We start from the raw sequence: 17,304 nt of genomic DNA, 5'->3' as shown, positions 1-17,304 counted from the left end.
GAAGGTGAAATCCAGCACCGACCAGACACCCCCCACCAGAACTCCTCCCCAGCCCAAGAAACATCCAGACCCCAACAAATCCAAAAAACATAAAGTCAGGGAGGCCTCAAGAGACCAACGGAGAGACCGAGAAAAGGAAGGAAGGACAGACGAAGCCGCGTGAGATCCGAGACACCAGCCTCCACCGATTCAATAACCTGAGGAGGAAACAGATTGTGTCTGAGTTTCGGTAGATGCTGGTGTGGTGGATCTGGCATGCATGAAAATCTCCACCAAAGAGGGGAGCCGTCGACCCCCGCCGGAACAGAGCAAGCGCAACACCTCAGGGCCCCCCAGGCCGCGGCAGCGCCAAAGGACGACCCCCGGGCCCCACCAGGGCCACCGGCCGGAGAGCAAACCCAGGAGCAGGAGCGCCCCCCGCCCCAACACGGCCCGCGCCCCCGGCCCAACGCAGCAGGACGGGGCACTGCAGGCCCACCAGGCACCCCACCGGCCCCCAACCCCCGCCCCCCCACCACCCCCCGCCCCCCATCCACCCCCCGCCACCCACCCCAACCCAGCCCCAGCCGCCCCCATGCCCCCAATCCCCCAGACACCCCCCACCCCCAGCACCCCCCCACCCCGCAACCCCCACCACCGCCCCCCCCCAACAAAGCCGCCCCCCCCCCGACCCCACCCCGACCAACCGGCAGCCCCCCAACCCCCGACCCCCAGCCCCCGGGGACCACCCGCACCCAGGCACCGGCGCCGAAGAGGGGCCGGACAGCGGAGCGGAGAGGGCAGCCGCGCCCACCCCACCCCCCGCCGTGTGGAAGGACGGAACACCGGGGGCAGAAGGGGGAGATGGGGGCACCGGAGGGCGGCCGACACCCCCGAACCCCAGGCCCAGCGGGGGAAGGCCCCGGTCGTCACCCCAGCGTTCTTTGTGAAAATTAACCCCTGTTACTGGAATCTTTAATGATGGCCAGATGAAGGACTTGAGGCTTTCCATCCAACAGGTTCAATTCAGCTAATGACGCTTCATGTATAAAATAACCCGGACTAGTGGCCAATACTTTGATTGTCGTGTGATTTAAAAAAAAAAAAAATTCTTACACGTTGCAACAGTGTCCACATGGAGATAACTGGAATTACATCACCATAATTAAGTAATCTGCTTATGATTCATTTGTGGTGAGTACTATGAATATGATCAATTTTGAAATGAACAAATCCAATAAGACATGATATTTTTATGTTAACATTCGTGCGTAACAAAAGATGACACATTGATTGAGTGTTTATGAATGCTTTTTTTATTAGAGAACATTTTGTTCCTGCTGGCTTAATGATGCACTTTTGCCTTAACTGACGGTGATTGTCTTTTATTATTATTATTATTATTACATTACTACGTTCCCAATAAATAATTTTGCCAATGTTGGGTTCTATCATTATCGCTGCACTTCTAAATCAGATCTGTTTGAAGAAGAAACAACTCTTTTAAAAAAGAGGACTCTTAAAAACAACTGGAGAACAATGAAATCTTGAATTGGAATTTAAAATATAAAATAATTATAACATATTCCGTGGCATATGTTATATGCTCTCAATGTGGTATCATGGGATTATTTTTTTTTTAAATCCATTATTAAATGTTTGTTTTTAACCCATGGGAAATTGGCCAAGTTCCAACAGGATCATTCCCAAATGTTTAACCTTTGAAAATTGCCCCAATATCGCTATTTTTTCCCTCCCAGAGTGCCCCGAAATTGGTTGATATTAAAAAAAGAATGCCAAACCCCCAAAAAAGATAGAGACAGAGAGAGTTTGTTTCATCTTAAAAGCAGAGTTAATTTACGAAGTAAATTTGTGGACAAACTGAGATTAGAGCTTCATTACTTCAATGCAGCCTACATTTTTGGTTTGGGGTCTCTTGTGAGAATTTCCCATTGTTAATTATAACAATTTTTACACAAAATAAAAACAAAAGTTGGAAAAAAAAACAGAACTGAAATGAAACAAATATGATGCCACACCAAAATGAATCTAAGTTTATTATCCCACGTTGTCTGACAGAAGTTAATAAATGAGAATAAGCAAATTTGAGTTGAAAAACAAGACTGGTGTAATCATACCAAAATGCATTGTTATAGATCATCTGATGGTTGGAGGGTGGATCAGTGGTCGGCGCAGCTTTTTTCAGCGTCTCTGGCACAAACAAATTTGTTTGATAGAGAGCAAAGATCGTTGTCCCACAGTAGATCTGGATCTAAACACAAAACAGTTTGACAACAATGAAATTCTAATCAATGTGTGCAATCTCCCTGTTAATAAATTATTCAACCCATCAAACAAGCAGTTTTACATTTAAATCAAACATATTAATAAATTGTAAGTAATACACAATTTACCATCAGTTTCAATCTCAATACAATTTCCAGGATCACTGTCACCATTGAAGGCAGTGAAAACAACTTTTGAGCCATCAGTCCAGACGAAGTTATCTGCCTGGAAGTCAAAGGAACACGTTACAACATCGATTTATTTTGCTGACTGGCGATTTCAGATCAAAAGCCGGCAAGAGCAACTCATGGGCAGAGGAATGAGTGGCAAGGCATTTATTCTCTAGGCTGTGATTTTGTGCTTTTCCTCCTATTGTTGATAATCCTTGTTTGTGATATGTTACCACTCACAAAGGCTGGGAGACCCCCCCCCCCCTGATTTTAGATTAATTTTTTTTAAATGCTTCACTTTAGTGTTTTTTTGTGTGTGTTTTAGTATTAGTTTTAGCTTATTGTATTTATTTATATATATATATATATATATGGATTATTTGTTGAGTACTATATATATGTATATATATATATATATATATATATATATATATATATATATATATATAAGACCGATACCAGTATGGGTACTCAACTCTTGAGTAGTCAAAGAGTACCAAGTACCAATACCACTAATACTTTTGAAACATAACCCCCTCCCCCCAAAAAAAAACTAAAAATAAAAAAAACAATGACAGATAATTTTAATAACCGTTCATATCCCAATATAGAATATTTTCTTGTAATTTTATGAAACTAATGGAAAATTTATATTCTTCTCATTTTTAAATCAGCCACAGTAGGGCCACTGATATTAGTATTGGCCACCATGGCGACTACCAATATCTTGAAACAAGCCTGGGTACCTTGTATCAACATTCGCCCATCCCTCGTCCGACCACTGACCAGCCAAAGTATATTTGATACCAATCCAAAAATATATATATGTTCGGTGAGTCGGGGAGTAGTGGATGACCTCCCTCAGGTGGATACCATTTGCCCTTCCCCCTCCCTTTGCACGCTCCCGGTGCACAATTGTACCTTAAAAGCTTGTCTTTGCTCTGTTCAAAATGTGCACGGCTGGTTTAGAAGATGTTGTGCTGAATAGATTTCAAATCAGTTGTTTTAAGAATGAAGACGTGTTTCACCTCTAATGCCTGATGGAGTCCAATCCAGACGTCAACAGAGATGTCAGAAGACTGTTCCAGAATCAATTCGCGAATGACGGCATATTCCAAAGCGCTGCTGAACGAGGCCAGATTGCCACCAAGAATTTTGCAGACTCTCTACAAAAAGAAAGAAGTCATTCATAGAAATGAGAAAACATTCCGTTCAGCACTGAAGACTGAAATTTTGGGGTTTTCAGCCTGCGACTGCAAATTGCATTCAGACAATTTTTTGTTGTTGTGGACATTTCATAGAGAAATACTGTAGATGGATCACTGCTTTGTGATTGCAGTGAATTGGTTTAGCACAACGACCATATGAAAATCTTTTATACCTCTGCATCTGTAAAGTCTCTTCTGTTATCCTGGAAGACGAAACAGCGACAACCTATTTGAGTCCAGCCTTTCGGACAGTAATCGGTGCCTGCAACGCAATTGATGTTGGGAAGAAAACGAGATATAATCATTAAATCGGGTAGCAAATGCCAAAAATCTGTTAAATTTTGTTTTAGTTTGTTGTTTATTTTAAGTATTATTAAGAAACAGCTACCGACCTTGGTCTTTATGTGGGGTCTGTTGCGAAGAAGAAAAGAACACAAATGATGATGGCCCAAAAAAATCATAGTTATAAATATGCGTTTCTTTTGACTTACGTTGGCTGTCACCAGTCCAATAATCCCACAAAGGAGGAAAAAGGCGCGAAGAGCAAATGCCATCTGTGCAATAAGAGAAAAATACTTTCAATGTCAGCCTTCCACTCGCATTCAAATGAAAACCTCGAAAATAACACAATAAGCGCCGTTGGGTTTGGAAGGCTGGATGCGAACGTGCGCGGTCTTACCTCTGCAGTTGTGATGCTGAGATGTGAAGAGCGACTGTTTTATAGCAGCTTGTGGCAGCTCAGCATTGCAAACTGTTTTTGGAACACGAGCCCAAATAATTAGGGAAAAGTACAAACATTCAGACGAAGTACATAAAAGGGAGGTGCAACAAACAATTAATTGTTCTCATTCCGTCCTTCACTTTGAGGCGTTTCTTTCCTGACAACAAAATTAGACGTAACAAGACACCATTATAATGTTAATTATATGTTGGCAAGTACCAACCCTGAAGAACTTACTTTTTCTTTTGTTTTTGCAGTCGCTTGGCATCAAGATGGGAGTGCCATTAAACATTCCTCGTCAAGAGCACCAACGAGTTCTTCAGCATCAAGTTGTGATTCATGATTATGACCAAAATGGAAATCACCAAAAAAAAAATTGGAAACACGATTGTTAATCAGTTATTCATCATTTTAAGAAAAACATTTCTTACAACAACTTCGCAACCTTCCATAACAACAATCAGTTTACACTGCCAAACTTTAGTTACCGCACCTTTTATGGTACGAATGTAATGGAATTGTTTTGACTTCATGTAAACAATTTCAGTTTTAAGATAAAAAAGTAGGTTGTCTCGTGAGATGTGAAAATTAATTGGTTCAGCCCACTATGGAGAGAACTTTTGCAACGCTAGCAAATGTTGATTTCATGTCAGGATTCGTTCAAGTTCGCAAACATTTTGTGGATTGATACTAAATGGAGAGAGAGAGTGAGCGTGTGAGTGAGAGAAATTTAAAAACAACAACACTTTGAAAACACTCAACTAAAATTAAAGGAATAAGATACCACATCAAAATGCTTTAATGTAGAATTGACATTTATTAGATTGCCACCAAGAATTCATAGAAATGAGAAAATTTTCATTCAACATTAAAGACTAAAGACTAGGGATGCACGATAATATCGGTGGTCGATAATTATTGGCAATTATCGACCAATTTTACCTCATGCAGATAAGCCAATTAATAAAAAATCCGCCGATAAAAATAGACTTGCCGCCTTGGTCCATCTGTTTGTGGCTCAAGTTGTGGCCAACTCCTCAACCCCTCCCCTCTCCTATGATAGTGTCACATATTTGTGACATCATAATGCGCGCGACTTTGTGTTCACAGAAGATGCATCATGGCGACATGGCAGTCACCAGTGTGGGCTTTTTTTTAAATGTTGGCTCCGCAGTTTTTTGTTGCATTTTAAAAACACGACTGTTTTGTTTTGGCAAATTCAAAATGAGTTTCTGGTTGTCTCTGAAGCAGAGATATCAATCAAATTCGGCTTCATGGTGCCTTCCACAATTTTTCAATGTATTTGTACATTATAGCCTTATAGTAGGACTTGAACGTATATTTGTATTCAAGTTAATTTTGCAAACAGTTATCAGCTTACTTATCGGTTATCGGCACTTTCTAAATGATGCATGCCTACTAAAGACATTGGGCTTCAGATTCATCCATTCAGATTCATCCATTCAGATTCATCCATGACATTTAGACATTTCATAAACAAATAGATGGAGCAGTGAGTTGGTTTAGTGCAAAGAACACGTGAAAATCTTTTATACCTCCGCATCTGTAAAGTCTCTTCCGTAATCTTGGAAGATGAAACAGCGACAACCCAATTGAGTCCAGCCTTTCGGACGGTAATCGGTGTAGGGAAGAAAACGAGATATCATCATTAAATGCAAAATTATTAATCAGTTATTCATCATATTAAGAGAAACATATGGATTTGTATTGCACTGTGAGGACAAGCGGTTAAGAAAATGGATGGAAGGATGGATGGATGTTTTTCAGTAAACAATAAGCAGTTTTCAGTGCAACATGACTTTCTTATTGATGTCATTTGGGATATGTTGTCTGAAATAAACGCAAGAAAGAAAGAAAGAGAGAAAGAAAGAAAGAAAAAAAGAAAGAAAGAAAGAAAGAAAGAAACTGTTTACACCAAAGAGTTAATGAAGTGAGAGAAGAAGCCATTGGAACGTCTGCTGGTTTTAGTGTGCATAGTTCGACAGTGTCGACCAGAGGTGTGAGCTGGAAGAGGTGGTGACCCAGATGTGAAGGGTCAAAGAGAGTTCTGCCTGCCCTTGGCTTGGTTCTTCTTGCAGCATGCAAGTCCTCAAGAGCGGGTAGAAAAGGTCATGATTTTTTTCCTCCGCAGTCCTAACTCTCCATTGAAGTTAGATTTTGTCCTTTTTTGTGGCAGTAGCAAATCAGACTGCGATGGAGCGGATTTTCTCACTTCAGGTCATGGGATACTAATTCCCAGCCACTTGAAGGTCATGACGGTTTTGACACATAAGCAGGTGGACAGTGTTAGGGGCAGCTTTGGCAAAGGTTTTTCCTGACGTCCACGATCGTCTCTAGAAAGAAAAAGAAAAATTCATCGATAAGAGACGGTGGATGTTCTGTTGCTGACAGTTTTTTTTAATTTTGCAGTCCCTGTGCCAGGTAAGGTGGAGGCTCGGGTGCACACCTGCTTTGCCTTATTATGTCAATGACAATCAGTTTAATTGCACTGGCAACATTAGTTGCCACACCTTTTATGGTATGTAGGCTCTAGATCAGTGGTGTCCAAACCGGGTCCTTGAGGGCTGGAGTTCTGCAGGTTTTGGATGTTTCCCTTCTCCACGCACCTGTTCCAAGGAACAGGGTCGTTATCAGGCTTATGCAGAGCTTGCTGATGAGCTTCAGGTGTCTTGGAGAAGAGATACATCCAAAACCGAAGAGGCGGCAAGTCATCAAAATGACTCTGCCGCTTTATAAGTCCTGAATATTGGAGCACTGCTGAAACACAATGCAAGTCTAGAAATCGATCATACTCTCCTGTTGAAATACTGGTCAAATGAGTCCTGTGGTATGCTACATCTAAACCTATACTAAAACCTAGGGCTTTTCACAAATTGATGATGATTCAAACTGGGAGCCAATTTTATCATTTTCACACTCTTTCAGAACGAATGTTGTAATATTGTTGTGTGCGTTGTCCCTAGTGTTAATTTCATTAACAAAAACTAAACAAAAATATTTTTATCAACACACATTTTTTCACCGGACAAAAATTAGACTAGACTAGAGTAAAACCCTCATTAATAACTGGGACTTAATCAGTATGCATTTTGTACTTCACTTAATAAAAACTGGACTAAAAATCGATGGACATTTTAGTTCATGAACAAAGACGAGACGAAAATGTAATGATTTTGTCAAATCCTGTCTCTGCTAATCTGTCACTGTGATACTGTCATGTGAGAAGGTGACACGCACCCTTTTCAAATCTGCAGCTCGCGAGTGCAACATCGTGCACAAACATGGGACAGACAGGAGATGGATTCACGGTGAAAGGTTGAGGGGAAAAAATGAATTGTAGTTATAACGCAAGATGAACCCAACAGCTATAACATTCCAACAATAATGTTAATTTGACCGCTAACTAATGCTGGCTAACTTACTAGCTCGTAGCATGGAGCCATAGTAGCTACTTGTTGATATACTGCAATTGTGAGTAAAGTTGTTTTTCATCAAAAAGATGAGAGAAAATTTGATATGAAATAGTTTTAGAGCCGAAATGTTATACATTATCAGTCTGCTGGCAAAAAAAAATATACAGGGGGAAATTGATTGTCCTCACTAAAGCTAGACTAAAACGTAGACAGTTTTTGTTGACTAAAACTAGATGAATAGAAATATGTTTTCTTGGACTAAAATAAAGACTAAAACGCTAGATTTATACTCAACTAAAAGTGGACTAAATAAAAACGGGATGAGGTTGACTAACTATGAAAAAACTTGATTGAAACTGGACTAAAACGGAGACTAAATTAAAAAATTCACATTTCACAGTAGTTGTCACTTCAAAAGGGAGCTCAAAATGTGTGCCAAACTGAAGTTATCAGATACAGGAACACAAGATTTCAATAAGGAAGTTACAGCGGGATAAAGTATGTACCTAAGATGACCTTACGAAGTTCATCACTGCTAAACAGGTGCAACAAAGTAATTAAATTCACCTTACAAAGTTCCTCCTACTTCAGTATTCAACACAGCAAGTCACTGCCAAATAAAAATAAATGCAGTAAAACTGAAAAAAAATTAAATAATAAATATATAATTTTAAAAAAAATACACTAAAAGCTCCCCCCAAAAAATAGTCAGAAAAAAACAGGAAGTTTAGCAATACGCTTCCTTATTAAATGACACTAAAAAAAAAAAAACTAATTACAAGTATGTGTGTGTGTTTTGTTTTGTTTTGTCCACTTTTGAATTTTTAAATGTCACAAGTGGGTGATTTTTAGGCTGGCACAAATTTGCCACAAATCATTCTTGAAAGGGAAAGCCTCACTCCCGGGATCGTGTTCCTCTCCGTTGCTGCTGTGTTTTTCCTTAATCATTGTGTCTTGTGACAGACAAAAAAAAAACTGGTTCTGGATCTGGATCCTCTCCGCCCACCGGTTCATCGGAGCTTTTCTAACTCAGCCAGAGTCTTCATTTCTGCTTGGATTTACAAGTGGCTCGCTTAATTTGTGCTTCTACCTTTTTGTTGTTTTTGTAATATTGTAATTTGTATTCCGGAAAATGACCATTAAACATTTCTCAGTTGAATATGACCTCATCAATAGCCAAAACGTCTTCACAAACGGAGATACAATCAATGGAAGGATCATCGTGGAGGTCTTGAAAAAAACGTTGATTGAATCGCTAACCTTTAAAGGAAAAGGAAGTGCGAGGGTTTGTTGGTCTGTATGTTACGGACAACATCTGTATGTCGCCTTCAGGTCTGATGAGAAATATTATGAAATCGAGCAGCCTATTTTGCTAGACGGTAATGCATCATTTCATCAATGTTAGTCATTGTAATTCATTATCATAAAGATAGACAAAATTATCCTTGTTCTCCTGTTTTTGTTTGCTTGTTTTTACAACAAGAGAAATGGTTGATACAAACCCTCAAATTACTGAGACAAGTTGCCCCAAACTACCATGTTGGCTAATACTTGCTGTAGTTTTATGTTATCTTAAAACAGAGCAGTGATGGAGGCATGACAAAATGCCTGAATCTCTCCACTAACAAGTCCAAATAATTTGCTGCTAGAATTTGTCTATGTACGACGCCTGTTTCACAATATATGAAGTTGAAATATTTTATTTTGGGTTGTGCAAAACAGATAACTCATGTCAGCTCACAATGTGCTATTCTCTTCTCAGACAGTACACAACCCCTGACCATTTATACAAAGAAAACAAGTATTCTTCTTTTTAATTGCGCCCTCTGGTGGAGAAGAAAATTGCAATGTGACAACTTACCCGTGATACGTCTAGCCCCGATCTCCCCTACACGAGAGTGGAGAACGGAAAGCCTGGAGGGATGGTAGAGTCAGCTTTGACCTCCACCTCCTCACACTGCTTTTGTCTTTGTATATACGATTTTATATATTTATAGGAGTAATAGGAGTGTTATTGTGACAATGTATCAAATACATTTCATACAAGCCTGTGATGTGAATAGGTAGCAGAATCTGTTCATTTCAGTTTGATGCTGCCTGCGCCTGTTAGCTAGTTTAAATTGAGTCTTTCGTGGTTCATGGGTGAGACAAGAAAAACAGGTTTCTATGACCTGACCGTCTGCTGATACATTTGTAAGCGTAACTGTCAAAACTGAAAAAGTCTGCATAAGCCGTTGTCTATTCAATTAGATGGAGAGCTTTTTTTTTATTTTTATGCCAGAAGATGGTGACCCAAGCTTTCCACGTGAAACACTTTTCTTTTATTTTATTTTTATTTTTTTAAGAGCTCAGTATTGTTCATTGTCATCATGTCATCATCATTGCTCGCTCTTTTTTTTTCTTCTTTTTTTTTTGTATGTGGGTGAAAGAAGAAGAAACACTTTTCTTGAGGCCCCTGTAAAGTGAAAAGAAATGTTTTCTAAATATGACACACTGCAGAGAAAAATGTTAACTGTGGCAAATTTGAATAATAAAAAAAAGAAAGAAAGGAAAGAAGACTATTTTAGAGTAGAAGAAACATGACTTGCATAATGAAAACAAATGTGTAAATGTGTCAGTGGAGGTTATTGAAAGCGAGTTTGTTTTTGGTTTTTTCCCCATGTGCTCTTATGGTTGCACAAGAAAAACTGGTTTTCTATGATGAGTGTCCTCCGCCGCCACCTTTTCATAGTTGCTCTGTCAGCTCAACCGCACACTCTGTTTCTGCTGGGATTAACCAGAGGATTTTGTAACCGATACTTACCATTTGTATTTATTTTGTGAAAATGACCATCAAAATTTTCTCAATTGAATATGACTCCAACAATAGCCAAAACACCTTCACAAACGGGGATACCATCAATGGAAAGATCATCGTGGAGGTCTCGAACGAAACGTCGATCCAATCGCTCACTTTTATAGGAAAAGGAAGTGCGAGGGTTCGCTGGCATGAACATCACGGCGGTCACGGGCAGCAAAATCAGTACTACTGGTCGGATGAAAAATATTATGAGATCAAACAACATATCTTGAAAGCTGGTGATGTATTGCTTTATCCATCATTTCAGTAGACGATGTTAGTAATGAGCCTGATCATTAAATCGCCAATTATTTATATGCGTCACTCCTCCAGGTACTGATTTTATTACCAAAGGAAGACATGTGTTCCCATTTTCCTTCAAGGTCCCTAACAGGTACTACTGTATATATATATATATATATATATATATATATATATATATATATATATATATATATATATATATATATATATATATATATATATATATATATATTTATATATTTATATATATATATATATATATATATATATATATATATATATATATATATATATATATATATATACACTGTTTCTATTATTGATTTGGTTCATTTTCATTCAAGCCCAATTAAGTTACCTGTAATTGTACTTTGCAGTAAAATGCCATCGTCGTTCAAGGCCTCGACTGGTAGAGTTGTTCATAAGCTTAAAGCGGAGCTTAAACAATCAATGAAGTTGACAAAAACAGCAAAAGCCCACTTCACGTTTGTCTCCAAAGCAGACATGGATATACCGGGACTTATGGTGATACTTTTGCAACTAATTAATGACTGTTTACAATTGTTGTGTCTGTGCACATAAATTCATTTTGTTCTTTGTTTCAGGAAGCTCAGCATGATTGCACTGATAAAAAGCTGGCAGTCTTTGGTTCTGGAATTATTGCAATGGATGTTTACACCAAAAAAATGGGATATCAACCGGGTAATCATATATGCATATACTGTAGTATGTGCTTTTGCACTATAGGTGCAATGGAAAGCTTTACGCAAAAAGTATAAAGCAACAAAAAGAAGTAGTCAAGTTGACAGTTGCCATCTTTACTTCCCCATTGGCGCAACTACAAACCTGGTTTTGTGTTGCCTTGCAGGTGAAGATCTCCAAGTCAAAGTTGAAATTCATAACCAATCATCCCGTGCCGTGAAGCCCAAATTTGAATTGTACGAAAAGCAGAGTTTCTTTGCTCAAGGTCACAGAAGACTTCACACACAGGATATTGTTAAGGAGAAACTTGAGAGTGTTAATGCCCGTAGCAAAGAGACGATGGAGAAGGTGATCACAATCCCAAGGAATATTCCTCCCTCCATTCTCAACTCCGCCATCATCAAGCTGGAATACAGGCTGAAGGTAGGCTGAAGGTTCTATCGTACTTTTCACATTTGATTCAGTAACTGGTCATGAAAATAGTTGCAAAAACAGAAACTAGTCAAATGGGGAAAATGAAGCTACATGAAAGAAAGATGAAGGCTAGTATAATGGCAATTGATTTCATTTCCATTTGAATCTTAACACCAAGAGTGCCATCTAGTGGAGTCAACAAATATCACAAGTACTTGATGAAGCTTTGGTTTCCCATCACTACCTAAAACCAATTTCAGAAACTAACCAAGTATGTTTTTCACAGATCTATCTGGATGTCAAATATGCAAAAGACCCCGAAATCAAGCTTCCAATAGTGATCCTGCCCGCCTTCGAGGTTCCTGCAGGAAAGCAACCTGCAGGTCCTGCTGCTTATGGATTTGAGGAATTTGGGAAATTAAACCAACATAGCAAAGCCCAACCACCGCCTTCGAATTCGCCTCCACCATATGGACTACACGCTATGTATCCCCCACCTTCTGACAAATATGGAATTTGGCCATAAATCAACAAAAACCTCAAATAAAATTGAAAATTTACCAACAAACAAGACTTTTTCAATTCATTATAATGTTGCAGGTAGTCCTCAATTTATGAACACAATGAGTTCCAAGAGGTTGGTGGTGGGGTAATGAAAGTCTCTTAACCTGAAAAATTACAAGGAGGAACACGTTTTTTTTTCACATCTATGTAAAGGCATATGTAATATTTGTAACTGAATAAGTCATATATGCTAAATTATTTAACATTATTGTAGTTACCTTTAGTAACATTCATACTGTCTGGCCCTTTGCTGAGGACAAAATATGTGCATGTGGAATTTTTATTGACCCAACATACAAATGAGTATCTTAATATATTTTAATTCTCAAATACATTGCATATAGAAAAGATCCACTCCTTAACTACAAAAAATAACCACATAATGTGATCCCCCCTTCACCTGTGCAAAAGACTATTGCTCACACACACACACACAGGGTTAGGGTTAGGGTTAGGTTTAGGGTTAGGGTTAGGGTTTAGGGTTTAGGGTTAGGGTTAAGGTTGGGGTTAGGGTTTAGGGTTAGGGTTAAGGTTAAGGTTAAGGTTAGGGTTAGGGTTTAGGGTTAGGGTTAGGGTTAGGGGTTAGGGTTAGGGTTAGGGTTTAGGGTTAGAAAAAGAAAATAAACAGAAAATCAACATAAATTGCAAGAAATTATTTTGTAAATGTTTTGGTTGACATCAATCAAAGCTGTTGACAAATTTGTTCTGTTGAAATTTATACTAATCAAAATCTTAATGTGAACTTTCCTGCCTGTCTTAAAGTGGAAGTCAACCTTAAGCATTTCTTGACAATAATGTGTTATATGTGACCTCACTAGTCTAAACATGACATTCTGATTAATATTACATTTGTGGAATATTAATTATGAAGCAAAATCCAGCAATTTTTATCCATCTCAGTGGGCGGCCATTTTGCCACTTGCTGTCAACTGAAGATCACATCACAGTTGCTCAGGGCTCAGGCAACGACCAATCACAGCTCACCTGTTTTCTGAAGCTGAGCTGTGATTGGTTGTTACCTGAAACCTGAGTAACTTTGATGTCATCTTCACTCTGTCACGAACTGTCACGGTTGAAGTTGGCTGTCACGAAACAGAGTGGAGGACCCAAATGCAGGAAGGTAGGAGAGCCACGGCAGTGATGCTGATAACTTAGTTTTAATCAAAAACAAGGAAACACAAAATCACGCCCGAGGGCGGATAGAACAGCAAGTAGTGTGAGATACAGAGTAGCATCACGGAGTAATAACCCGACACTCCTTGCTGCTTCTGTCAGGCTTTTATCTTGGCCTGACGAGCTAATGGGCAGCAGGTGTGTTTGGCGGGATCCGCCCTCCAGCTGTTTCCCCAGCAACTGCAAGGGAAAACAGAAACAGCTGACCCCAATCATGACAGTACCCCCCCACTAACGAACGCCCCCAGGCGGACCACCTGGCAGAGAAGGGTGCGACGAATGGAAGTCACGGACAAGTGACTGGTCCAGAATCCAGGAGCGGGGGATCCACTGGCAGTCCTCAGGACCGTACCCCTCCCAGTCGACCAGATACTGCATCCCCCTGCCACGCTTTCGAGAGTCCAGTATGGCCCTAACCGTGTAGACAGGCTGCCCGCTGACGACCCGGGGAGGCGGTGGGGGCGCGGCCGGCGGGCACAATGGGCTGGCAGAGACAGGCTTGAGCAAGGACGTGTGGAAGACTGGGTGCACCTTGAGTGTGGGTGGCAGGTTGAGCCGAACTGCCACCGGGTTGATCACGGAGTCGACTTCAAATGGGCCGACAAACCGAGGCCCCAGCTTCTTGGAACTCCCCGCTAACTGCAGGTCCCGAGTGGAGAGCCATACCTTCTGTCCCGGTCGGTAGGATGGTGCTGGGATCCGGTGCCTGTCCACGAGTCGCCTGTTGCGGGCCCTTGTGCGGCACAGGGCCTTCCTGGCGTCCCGCCAAACCCTGCGAGCCCGGCGGAGGTGGATATGGACCGAGGGAATGGCAACCTCGCCCTCCTGGGAAGGGAACAAAGGGGGTTGATAGCCGTAGGCAGCGTTGAACGGGGACAAACCTGTGGCAGAGCACACGAGGGTGTTGTGGGCATATTCGATCAATGGAAGGTGGGATGCCCACGAGGAAGGATGCTGATGGCACACACATCGGAGCGCCGCCTCCAAGTCCTGGTCAGCTCTCTCCGTCTGCCCATTTGATTGGGGGTGATAGCCCGAAGACAGGCTAGCCGTAGCTCCCAAAGACTTGCAGAAAGCCTTCCACACCCGGGACACAAACTGAGGCCCCCTATCGGAGACGAGGTCGGATGGTATCCCGTGGATCCTGAATATGTCCCTTATCAGGATATCCGCCGTTTGCAACGAGGTGGGCAATCTGGGCAGGGCGATAAAGTGCGCCATCTTGGAAAACCGGTCCACCACCGTAAGGATCACCGACTGCCCGTTGGAATGTGGTAGCCCGGTAACGAAATCCAGCGCCAAGTGCGACCAAGGACGGTGGGGAATGGGCAGGGGGCGGAGCTGACCGGCTGGCATATGGCGAGAGGGCTTATTACGAGCACACACCGTACAGGACGTGACATACTCTTTTATGTCCTTGCGTAGCCCTGGCCACCAAAACTTCTGTGCTATTAGGGACAGCGTTCGACCCACCCCAGGATGACATGCCACTTTTGACACATGCCCCCACTGCAGCACCTCTTGACGAAGGTGTGTGGGTACAAACAACTTATTCCCAGGGCATGCTACCGGGGTCTGCGTGTCGCCAGTTGCTTCCACCACCTTTCGCTCTACCTCCCACTGGAGGGCTCCCAACACTCTGTTCTCCGGCACGATCGTTTCGGGTGGAGACCCCTCGGCGGCTGGACCGTGCATGCGGGACAAGGCATCCGGCTTGGTATTCCGGGCTCCTGGTCGGTAAGTGATGATATAATTAAAACGTGTCAGGAACAGGGCCCAACGCGCTTGACGGGGATTTAGTCTCTGAGCGGACCGGAGGTACGACAAGTTCTTGTGGTCCGTGAAGATCTGGAAGGTTTCCGCCGCGCCCTCCAGCCAGTGCCGCCACTCCTGCAACGCAAAAATAATGGCCAGCAGCTCACGGTTGCCCACATCGTAGTTGCGCTCCGCCTGGTTGAGCCGACGTGAGAAGAAGGCACAGGGATGCAGCCTCTGGTCAACCGGGAACCGTTGGGACAACACCGCCCCCACTCCCGTCTCTGAAGCATCCACCTCGACCACAAATGGAAGAGCCTCGTTAGGGTGTGTCAAAACCGGTGAACGTGAAAATAATAATTTTAATTTAACAAAAGCGGCCTCAGCCTGCTGAGTCCAAATAAACGGAATCTTGGTAGACGTCAGCCTCGTCAGAGGTTCCGCTTTCATGCTATAGTCGCGGATGAACCGACGGTAGAAATTAGCGAACCCCAGGAACCTCTGCATGTGCTTTCTTGACGTGGGTGTTGGCCACTCGACCACGGCCTGGATCTTGGCCGGGTCGGCTCTCAATTGACCCCTCTCCACAATATAGCCGAGGAACTGGACCGAACTGGTGTGAAACGCACACTTTTCTGCCTTCACGTATAGCCGGTTTTCCAGCAGTCGCTCCAAAACCAGCCGAACGTGTTGTCGATGTTCTGCTAGATTTCTAGAGAAAATCAAAATGTCGTCAAGATAAACAAAACAAAAGTGATTAAGCATGTCACGCAAGACATCATTAATGAAACATTGAAACACTGCGGGAGCGTTTGAGAGGCCAAAAGGCATAACCAAATACTCAAAATGCCCGATGGGTGTTCTAAACGATGTTTTCCATTCGTCGCCCTCCCTTATCCTAACCAGATGGTAGGCACTACGAAGGTCTAATTTGGTAAACACCGCAGCAGAATGTAATGGAGCAAATGCTGACTCCATTAGCGGTAATGGGTATTTGTTTTTAATTGTTATGTTATTCAGACCACGGAAATCGATGCAAGGGCGTAGAGTCTTGTCTTTTTTCTCAACGAAGAAAAATCCTGCCCCTAGCGGCGACTTGGAAGGCCGAATAAGCCCGGCAGCCAGCGACGTTGTGACATATTCATTAAGGGCTTGGAGTTCCGGCTTGGCTATTCGGTACAGGCGTGTACTAGGCAGTGGTGCGCCAGGAACCAATTCTATCGCGCAATCATAAGGTCGATGCGGAGGGAGAGATAAGGCCCGGTCTTTACTAAAAACTTCCCGTAAGTCGTGGTATTCTACTGGCACATTTTCTAGGTTAATAGATTCCATTATTGCTTTAGCTGGACTACGGTGGTGGTTTACGGCTGACTGCAGGCAATGTGAGTGACAAAACAAGCTCCATCTCTCTAACCTAGGCATGCCCCAGTTTATGTCAGGGTTGTGCCTGGCCAGCCAAGTCAGACCCAGGACCACTGGGGCTGACCTGGAGGGCATAATGAAAAACTGTCTAGTCTCCACGTGATTTCCCGATAAACGCATATGTAGACTCTCTGTTCTATGTGTAATCACCCCCAAGAGGCGCCCGTTGAGGTCATACAGCTCCTTGGTTTTCTCGAGTCTAATCACCGGACATTTCAAGATGTTAACAATTTTCGGGTCGACAATACAATCATCAGCCCCAGAGTCCACCAAAGCCGTCATCTTTACATTCACCCCACCCCATGTCATTTCTCCTGACAATTGGAGCCTTTTAGTGTCCAACTGGCCATTTGGGTCACCTGATCCCGTGGAC

The 17,304-nt window shown here is 42.2% G+C and overlaps 2 protein-coding genes across 2 annotated transcripts; one reads left to right on the top strand and one right to left on the bottom strand.

Moving 5' to 3' along the window:
- Nucleotides 1–2,010: 2,010 nt before the first annotated feature.
- On the bottom strand, nt 2,011–4,412 carry LOC147173762 (galactose-specific lectin nattectin-like). Its single transcript, XM_086075917.1, has 7 exons — nt 4,323–4,412; nt 4,135–4,197; nt 4,036–4,054; nt 3,817–3,905; nt 3,464–3,601; nt 2,394–2,490; nt 2,011–2,251 (listed from the first exon to the last, which is right to left on the bottom strand). Exons 2-7 carry the CDS (start codon nt 4,195–4,197, stop codon nt 2,160–2,162), a joined length of 498 nt encoding a protein of 165 aa, XP_085932043.1. The 5' UTR covers nt 4,323–4,412; the 3' UTR covers nt 2,011–2,159.
- A 6,101-nt stretch (nt 4,413–10,513) lies between these two features.
- Nucleotides 10,514–12,582, top strand: LOC147173761 (arrestin domain-containing protein 3-like). The gene is made up of 6 exons (XM_086075913.1): nt 10,514–10,876; nt 10,971–11,031; nt 11,279–11,426; nt 11,507–11,603; nt 11,770–12,026; nt 12,304–12,582. The coding sequence occupies exons 1-6, from the start codon at nt 10,624–10,626 to the stop codon at nt 12,541–12,543; spliced, it is 1,056 nt and encodes a 351-aa protein (XP_085932039.1). The 5' UTR covers nt 10,514–10,623; the 3' UTR covers nt 12,544–12,582.
- The last annotated feature ends 4,722 nt before the right edge of the window (nt 12,583–17,304 follow it).

The sequence above is a fragment of the Leptonotus elevatus genome, chromosome 5, assembly GCF_054856555.1.
Source record: "Leptonotus elevatus isolate MCC_2025b chromosome 5, RoL_Lele_1.0, whole genome shotgun sequence".
NCBI lineage: Eukaryota > Metazoa > Chordata > Actinopteri > Syngnathiformes > Syngnathidae > Leptonotus > Leptonotus elevatus.
This window is presented reverse-complemented; position numbering and strand designations above follow the sequence as displayed.